Source organism: Epinephelus lanceolatus, chromosome 12 (assembly GCF_041903045.1).
Source record: "Epinephelus lanceolatus isolate andai-2023 chromosome 12, ASM4190304v1, whole genome shotgun sequence".
Classification (NCBI taxonomy): domain Eukaryota; kingdom Metazoa; phylum Chordata; class Actinopteri; order Perciformes; family Serranidae; genus Epinephelus; species Epinephelus lanceolatus.
Window position 1 is genome coordinate 43160009 of NC_135745.1, and position 9992 is coordinate 43170000.

The 9992-nt window shown below is 40.5% G+C and overlaps 1 protein-coding gene across 38 annotated transcripts in view; it reads left to right on the top strand.

Moving 5' to 3' along the window:
* The window catches only part of dlg1b (discs large MAGUK scaffold protein 1b), a 204637-nt gene that overhangs the window by 186014 nt on the left and 8631 nt on the right, over positions 1-9992 (top strand). For 32 of the 38 annotated variants that reach the window (XM_078172767.1, XM_078172768.1, XM_078172769.1 and 29 more), the window contains 4 exons: positions 3836-3877; positions 6246-6296; positions 8823-8924; positions 9028-9200. In XM_078172767.1, the coding sequence (XP_078028893.1) occupies positions 3836-3877; positions 6246-6296; positions 8823-8924; positions 9028-9200 (368 nt within the window). The remainder of the gene's footprint in view (positions 1-3835; positions 3878-6245; positions 6297-8822; positions 8925-9027; positions 9201-9992) is intronic. The other 6 variants (XM_078172771.1, XM_078172787.1, XM_078172785.1 and 3 more) reach the window with 1 other exon arrangement.

Below are 9992 nucleotides of genomic sequence, written 5' to 3' on the forward strand. Positions count from 1 at the left end.
AGTGTGTTTCATCTGCAGCTCATCTGAAGTTTTTTTCTTGTGGAATTTAATTGTTTGGCTCCAGAATAAATCATCAAACCAACAGCTGACATCTTCTGTGGTCAATAAATCCACAAGACAAACCAAAGACAGACTCCTCCAGCAGCTGTACGCCGTCGCCAAAATCAACTGCTGTTTAAGCTTTGAAATGTCGCTGCCGTCTTTACTGTGATGTTCAGTAATATGTAGAAATATTTAGACCTTGACACAGCGTCCCAGAACGTCAACAACCAACACACCCAGGGTACCTTGGACGTCATATGTGGACGTGGAAAGTCCATGACCAAACGTGAACATGTGACGAGGTCACAGTGAGGATGTGTTGTCTCAGAATATTTACCCCAAAAACTAATAAGACTGTGTTTAAACAACTAATATCTGTTTCTGTGACAGAAGCTGGCGTCCATGTGGAGACAGTAACAGACTGAAAGGTTTCATGGTTATATCAGGACGCCTCGTCGTTCATCATCAAACTAAAATGTTAAATTAAATGTTTTGCTGAAGAGGCTGAAGTTGGTTCCTGGTGGACACGTAGCCTACCTTCCCTCCTTCTTTCCTTCCTTCCTTTCTCCTCCTCCTCGTCCTCTTCACCACCGACAGTCGAGGACCGGAGCTCCATCTCTTCACTCAGTCACAACCCTCATTCACTCATCTCTCACAGCTCACAGTGTTTACATCTTCTTCTTAAACTTTCTGTACGAGCTCGTCCCCTCAGGATCACAGACCTCAGCTCTCTCAGTGATTCAGTCATTTACAGAGAGCTCTACTGATGGATGAAACTAAAGTCACAGTGTTTCTGCTTTAAACACTGACGGGTGAATTCACAAAAAACAGACTGTAGCCTCTGACGGCGCCGTGAATCACCTGTAGCCTCTGACGGCGCTGATGATTTTACAGTACAAACATGGCCTGAAAAGAGACAGACAGCACCTTCTGGACAGCACGGGGAAACCATACAAACAGTGAAGTTAAATATAAGAAATAAAATAAGTTCATGTTTATTATTTAATGCAATATTTATGCCTCTGTGCCGACGGTAACCGTGGGCGGAGGCATCAAGTTTTCGGGTTGTCTGTTTGTCCCGTTCTCATGAACGCAATATCTCAAGGATGCCTTGAGGCAATTTCTTAAAATTTGGCACAAACATTCACGTGGACTCAAGAATGAATTTGGTGAACAAAGAGCAAGGTCACTGTGATCTCATCCATCGCATTCTTGTGAATGTGATGTCTCAAGAGGGCCTTTAATGAATTCCCTCAAATTTGGCACAAATGTCGAGTTGGACTCAACAATAAACTAATTACACAATTACATTGTGGTTGAAGGTCAAAGGTCAATGTGACCTCACAAAACGTGACACAAACGCCCACTTCGACTCAAGGATGAACAAATTAGAATTTTGTGGTCGAAAGTCACTGTGACCTTGGGTCTGTCTCATTCTTGCGAACGCAGTGTCTCAAGAAGACCTCGACAGAATTTCTTCATATTCGGCACAAACGTCCACTTGGACTAAAGGATGGACTGATTACAATTTGGTCAGTGTGACCTTGACACTGTCTCATTCTCATAAACTTGATATATCAGGAAGGCCCTAAGGTCCACTTGGACACAACAATGAACTGACTCAATTTTGGTGATCAAAGGGCAAGGTCATTGTGACCTTGAGCCTGTCTCATTATCATGAAAGCAATGTCTCAAAAAGGCCTGTAAGGAATTTCTTCAAATTTGACACAAACGTCCCATTAGACTGAAGAATGAGCTGATTAAAAATTTGTGGTCAAAGGTCAGTGTGACCTCACAAAACATGTTTTTGGCCATAACTCAAGAAATCATACACTAATTATGACAAAAATTGACACGAATGTCTAACAGGATAAAATAATGAAGTCATGACATTTTATATCCAAAAGGTCAAAGGTCAGCTTGACTGTGACATCATCATGTTTTATCTCAGGAACAGAAGGGGATTTAAAGAGAAACTTGAGGGGTGGGCAGAGTCATACAGCAGCAGGGCGGTAATTCTAGTTCTATTAATCAGATCCAGATCACCTATTTTCTCCTTGTGTCAAGGAGCTATGCAACGTCTGGTTGTAAATTAAATTGCAGAAAATGTTGCCCTTTCAGGGCAATACCGTCTATTGTTGCCTGTACGCTTTGCTGGCCTCACCTGATTTTACCGTCCTGTTCTTGTCCACTAAAATGAATTTCCGTCTACTATCCCTCTGATTCCATGTGAACGCAGTTACCTTTTTGCCAGTGACAGAAAAATCAGAACAATAACAAGAGAAAAAGAAAAGTGAGATATCTGCTCATGAGTACGCCTGACATCACGATGGCTCCGCCCGGCTGCCGTGATCACTGGGAAGTCTGGGTGTGACTCGCCCTGTAGATGCGCTTCAGTTACCACCTTCTCTCTGTAGACGCCCCTAATGTCACTGTAACTGTGTGTGACTGTCAGCGCTGATCTTTGAGAACTGGACTGTTTTTGCATTGAGGCCAGTGTTGCACCAAATATATGAATATTATCTCATTTAAATATGTGAAAAAGCGCAGGAGCACTGAGTCGCTGTTTGCTCAGCAGGACGGTTACAGGTGCATTTCACACTTTGCAGGTGTTTCGAGAAAGATGCAGTTTCTTTTTTCTTTGTGCAGGTTTGGGAGCTGCAGAAGCCAGACAGTCTTTTTGTGGATTCACCTGTAAATTTCTTCCAAATTGGAGCAGAAATAATGAGCAGATTGTTTCACCGTTACATTTTGACTCAAATCTGTCGGCCTGAGATCTTAAAAACTTAAAAACAAATATGTGTAAAACTTTGTTCTCACAACACCTTTTATTCTTTCTGATATTCACTGAAGTTATTTGGGTTTTTTCCATCAGTTTCTCTTTGTGTTGAACTGAGTGTTTTGGTTTTGCAGGATAATGTTCATAAGCACTGGTTAAATTTGAATGTTTTAGTCCCAAAGTACATCCACAAATATTTACACTCTGCTGAGTAACAACAACATAATTATTCTGTTTTACCCCCACATGACATAAAACAAAACTCAGAGGAAGAAATCAGTTTTCAAGTGTCCTTTTTTCTAGTTTATATTTTAAGGAACATTTAATGATTTTGTTTATCAACTTTTAGTGGAATCATATGACGATGATGTGGTGATGTCATGATATCATTTCATATAACTGTTGTTCAAATTAATGATGGAAAGCAAAATCATCAGTGGAGGGTTTTGTTGTACTTCCAGTTATTCTGTTATGGGTCCATCTACCACATTAGGTGTTATAAAGATGTTATGTGTCATTGTTTCGATTGATCGGTCTGTAAAATTTCATCATGTTCCCAGAATCATGTTGATATTTTTTGACGTCTCCTTTGTCCGACAAATGATCAAAAAGAAAGAAACAGACAACAGAAGTTTTACAGCTCTGTTGATGTGATAAAAGTGAAACACTGGATTGAACTTTTACACGTGAACATTCATCTTATTGTGATGTCATACTGTATATCAATATTTCACATATCGCAGCTGTGATTTTATCCAAATCGTTCAGCACCGTGTTCGTGGACACACAGGAGGACGTCACGGCTGCTAGATGTGGACAGAATGATGCAGTTTGGGTTTAAAGTCATGGAAAAGTCCTGAAGGTTTATTCTGTGTTTGACATTTGATTTATTCTGTGAATGTCCTGCTGTCGTTGTTGGACTCAAACACGTCAAGTCCTCTGGGTGCAGAGCATCATGGGAAAGCGATGCTCCCCTTCTGACCCGCTGTGTCCTGTGTTTTGTTGTGATTGCAGAACATGTGACCTCTAACGCCAGCGATAGTGAAAGTAGCTACCGTAAGTGTGACACTCTGCCGTCGACGCTGAGAGCTCCGACACTAACTGCTAACTCCCTCTCTGATGTCATTAATGAGCACACGCTGCTGATTGGCCAATAACAGCATGACCTCACAAACACATACACACAGTTTATGTCCCTGAACGCTGCCTGTCCTCCTGACTGCTGCATGGACTTGAAACCAGCACAGATTTGAGACTCACAAAGGTCCTTCACTGGTCAAGGAGTCACTCGTCTTAGTTTGTGTTGGCACTAAACATGTGACCTCAGAGATGTCAGTCACTTTGTAACCTCACCGCTTTCAATTTTAACAACTTTTTCTTTGCTAAAGCTCGTTAAAGCCACAGAGACCTTCTTCAAAATACACATTACAGCACAGTTCTCTGATTGTCAGAAACAAACACAATTTTACACAATGTCAATAAATTTGGTCCAAAATAAATAAATAAATATGCAGAACAGGTTTTTTTGGTCCTTAATTTTTAATTAGCAAAAAATGATTAAAGTTTTGTCAGTTTTTTAAAGGATTAGTTTGTCATTTTTAACCTGGACCTTATTTTCACATGTTGTTGAGGCTCACTGTTCATAGTTAAAAAGTATCTTAAAGTCAAAGACAGCGGCGGTTAAACAGGCTGCAGTGTAACCACTCTGGGCATGTTCACACCGTCAGTGTGTCTCCACAACAAGAACCAGCAGCAACAGAAGCTGACTGTTGTGTTGCCTCGCGTCACCTGTGTCTCAGCCAAAAAGTTGCACTTGAACGCACTGCAGTGACTCCAGCTGACGGCCAACTACTGCATATGTTCAGCCCCTGAGTGAGAGGAAATAAGTCTCCACAGCAGCAGATGGCGGTCGTCTGTATTCATCATTCAAAAAGGGAAACAGGAAGAACGTCTTGATGCTAGTTAGCCAGTTAGCACACTACCAACACAATCAGAGCATATTTACGGGGCGCCAGTGAACAGTAACACAAACCATCAAGAAACGTTTGTGCTAAAGAGAAAAATGGATAAAGAAAAATAATCTTAACTAATTTAACACTCTCACTCCCTCTTTAGCTCTTTGTTTACTTTCCTCACTTCTGTTTTTCTTCTCGTGCGCTGACCTGAACTGACAGTTACAGTGATTTTATTCACCAACAGGCTCTGATGAAAAAAAAGATTGACAAAGGCCAACAAGACTAGTGCATAAGACGCTCGCTGACGGCCCAAAAGTGACAGCTGTCGGCTTGGTGTGACAGGGCCATAGGTGTCTGACATTAGGAAAGGATCCCTACAGAGATAGAGCTTTGTGTTAAAGAGTCAGATCCAGAAACAGTCCTGAAATCACCGTCACCAAACCCACCAGACTGCATTTAGATAAACAGTTTAGTGTGTATAGAGGCAGCATGTTGTCACATCTAACTGATGAATAAGAGTTAATTTAAACCAAAGCAGAGCTGGTGATTGTTGGAACAGTGGAAAGATGAACCAAGATGGTTTCTGAGAGTTTTACTGTGTTTCTGTCGACTCTGAGTGAAGTGTGTTTAATGATGATAGAATGACTGTTTATCTAAATGTAGTCTGGTGGGTTTGGTGACGGTGATTTCAGGACTGTTTCTGGATCTGACTCTTTAACACAAAGCTCTATCTCTGTAGGGATCCTTTCATCATGCTGTCAGACACTTAGAGTAACAGCCTGAGCCTGTCAGTGACAAACACACTTTAGGTGGACAGACACTGACGGTGTGAACACGCCGTCTGCGGCGCTCTCTCTCAACACTGGACCAGTTTAAAAACTCGTGGCTCCCATCAGTCACTTAGACACAAACACGTGAAAATAGGGCCCAGGTTAGAAAATGAGTGACCTTGTCCTTTAACATGTTTTAGACTTGTTTACGTCACCTGAAGTTTTCATGCTGTGCCTGCTATCAGTGGAGCAGCAGAGGACTCCTGAGTAAACGGTGGGATGAGTTATAGTGGAGCTGAAGTATAAAGCACCAACACCTCAACATTATATTTCACTGAATGTCGTTGATCCTCATCCTATAAATTAGACCTCAACACACTTATATTTTTTTAGCGTGTAGCCGTCAGCGTTGTATTTTCTGTAATCAGGTTGCTGCAGCAGGAATGAAGCCGATAATAAACAAATAAACTGATTTTACACATTAAATGCTGCAGGAATCACAGTGCTCCCTCAGTACAGACAGAAACTAACTGAAGTTAATCGTTCCTGTGATACACCTCATCTCATCCACTTCATCCCTCCTCCTCCTCAGCCTTCATCCCTCGCTCTCATCCCTTCAGTTAACCTCCTGTTGATGCAGCTGACTGATTCAAACTCTCTTCGTCTTACTAACCGACATCTCTGTGTGTTTGTGTGCAGGTGGGCAGGAGGAGTACGTTCTGTCGTATGAACCCGTCACTCAGCAGGAAGGTGAGAAGAGCAGCCGACGTCTGATCAGAGGACGAAACTTTTGTCTCTGCTGATACTTTAAAACTAATTTCAGAGAGGTTTAAGACTCATTCAGAGTTACTGAGGTGTTCAAACGTACCGCCGCTGTGCTGTTGGGAGGGGGAGTTTATATTCTGCAATTAAACTCTTAATAAACCTGGTGGATTTTTAAAGGTCCAGTGTTTCTGATTTAGGGGGAGAAATGGAATATAATCTAATCAGTGTGTTTTCTTTAGTGTTTAATCAGCTGAAAATATCAACATGGGTTTTCATTACCTTCGAATGAGACGTTTATATCTACATAAGGAGCAGGTCCTCGTCTACAGAGATCACCATGTTGCACCACCATGTTTCTACAGTAGCCCAGAACGGACAAACCAAACACAGACTCTACACAGGGCCATTCATGTTTTCATGTTAGCCACTGTAGTTAGCAACACCTGTGTGACAAGAGCATTGGAAAAACACATTAACATGTTGACATTTTGTCAGTATTTTTTGGACATTAAATTAAGGTGTTTGGGGCATTTTATTCCTTTTTTTTTTTTTTTTTTTTACATTTTATTAATATTTTAAGGACATTTTATTAACTATTTGAGGACATTTTATTCATTTTTTAAATTTTTGGGGGCATTTTATTAATATTTTTTGGACCATTTATTAACATTTTTCTGATACTGACATTTTTTGGACATTTTAATTTTTTTCTCCTTGACATTTTATCAAAACAAAAAGACATTTCAATATTGTTTGGGCATTGTATTAACTTTTGAGTCGGCATTTTATCAATATTTTAAGGACATTTTATGTTTTTGTGTGGCTTTTTATTAATACTTTTCAGAAATTCTTTAAACTGTTTTTGGGGGGGGGGGGGGGTCATTTTTTTAATATTTTTTTTATTTTTGGGACCATTAACATTTTTCTGACATTGACATTTTTTGGACATTTAATTGTTTTTCTTTTTGACATATTATCAACTTTTCTCTGACATTAACTTTTTTGTTTGGCATTCTTAAGGGTATAATCAGAAAAGGGTTTTTGTGTTTTCCATTACCATAGAATGAGCTGTACAGTATATGTCTAAATCTACGTACATAAATGTTTTCATGTCGGCCATCATATTTCACAGCCTCTCTGTGACAAGAGTGTCGAAGAAACACAGATTTTTTTTTTTTGTTTCTTGGTATAAATCAGCTGGTGTGTTTGTATCTGAGAGGAAGAGACCTGTAGGGATCATTCAGCTCCTGAACACTGAAGGAATTCTGACCATTTCAGCTGGTTGTAATCTGTAATCTGTAATCCTCACTGACAGACAACACTAAGTCCTCTTAAATCTGACACACTGGACCTTTAAAAGCTGATTTAGATATTTTTCACACAGGCAAAACACTGACATTTCACTAAATTAAATCCTTGATCAGTGATTTTTCAGTGAGATTTCAAACAGCATTATGGTCACTGTGGAGAGAGAGCGTAACAATAACTGGAGGTAAAAGCTTCACCATCAGCTGGTTTAAAGGAAGAGGAGACTGGTAATAAAGAAGAATTCTAGAAAATCAAAATAAAAAAAAGTATAAATTAAAAATAAATGTTGATAATATTTGATAGTGTTTTGGTTTTGCAGAATAAAAGTACTAAATACATTAATAATATTCACAAGCATCTTAAATTGAAATGAATAATTTCCAACGTTAAATCCACAAATATTTACACTGAGCTGAGCAACAACCAGAATCTGTTCTCCTTTATAATTACTCCGTTTTTTACCATGTGACATAAAAACAGTTTTCAGATGCTTTTGTTTTATATTTTCAAGAACATTCATTGTTTTTGTTTAAGTGGAATCACATGATTGTCACGTTATTTCATCATCTCACATTATTCTCTTTGAATTAATGATTTCAAGCAAATTGAAGTCATGGTAAATCACTCTTTGAGGATTTCGTTTTCACAGTTAAATAATGTAATTAAAATACCAAAAAATAATCATTTGCATAAATTAAAAAACGACTACAAAAATGACTAAAAATAGAATAGAAATGACTGAGAAGAAATAATCAGTGTATTTGTTTAAAAACAACAGGTTGCTTGGTGCATGGAGATATTTAAGTAGCTTAAATTAATACTGAAATAAAAAATACAGAAAATAACATTAAACTGTTAAATAGATAAATTTAATATATACATTTATTTTCAGGGGTTGGGTTGTTTTGGGATAATTCAGTGTCATGACTTCAGTGCTGATAAATTCCAGTGATGTATTTCTCCTCTGAGTCGTCATAACGAATCTGATCAGACTGAATTTATTTTTATTATATTTATTATTATATTCAGATTACAGCTGGGGCACTTGAGGACAGTGAGAGCAGAGACTTTGGTCGAGGAAAAAAGTTCAGCTCACTTCTGAACTTGTGTGCATTTTCTGTAAAAGTTGATGTGTTCAAAAAGCAAACTTGTGTCTCTCCCCATGTCATGTACATCACTTCCTGTTTCCGTCCTCTCTTACAGTGAACTACACCCGTCCCGTCATCATCCTCGGCCCCATGAAGGATCGGATCAACGACGACCTGATCTCTGAGTTCCCAGACAAGTTCGGATCCTGCGTCCCTCGTGAGTCCGTGCGAATATACGGCTCAGTAAAACTCCTGAAAACATGTCGGCCGAAATTATAAAGCTCCTCCTCCTTCTCCTCCTCCTCTTCCTCCTCTCTCAGATACGACCCGGCCGAAACGGGACTACGAGGTGGACGGCAGAGATTATCACTTTGTGGTGTCCAGAGAGCAGATGGAGAAGGACATCCAGGACCACAAGTTCATCGAGGCGGGACAGTACAACAACCACCTGTATGGAACCAGCGTACAGTCGGTCCGAGAGGTGGCCGAGAAGGTACCGACACTCGTGTTCAGTCATTTCTTTAAGAAGCAGCTCAGCAGACACAATCTGACTCTTCAGCTGTTGATCAATCAACAGTAAAGCTCCGGCAAGATACTGTAGTTTTACAGTTTTTATCCTGTTAACTTTATTATTCAGTGGGCTGCAGACATCTTAGAATATGCATTTCTATAAATATTATGTGTAATAAGATATAAAAACTTAGAAGAGATGAAATTAAATACATTTATTTAAAGGGGCAGCGTCGACATGAATACTGCGACTGTCCTGTTGGACGACCAGAAAATGAGCCCAAAAACACAGCCTGTTGCTGTCTGCTGTGGAATATGGCAATAAAGAAAATTATTACATTCAGTTTGTCAGAGGCCAACACCACCCCAACACCACCCCAACACCTCCCCAACACCACCCCAACACCTCCCCAACACCTTCCCAACACCACCCCAACAAGTCCCCAACACCTCCCCAACACCTCCCCAACACCACCCCAACACCACCCCAACAAGTCCCCAACACCACCCCAACACCTCCCCAACACCACCCCAACACCTCCCCAACACCACCCCAACACCACCCCAACACCTCCCCAACACCACCCCAACACCTCCCCAACACCACCCCAACACGTCCCCGACACCTCCCCAACACCACCCCAACACCTCCCCAACACCTTCCCAACACCACCCCAACAAGTCCCCAACACCTCCCCAACACCTCCCCAACACCACCCCAACAAGTCCCCAACACCACCCCAACACCTCCCCAACACCACCCCAACACCACCCC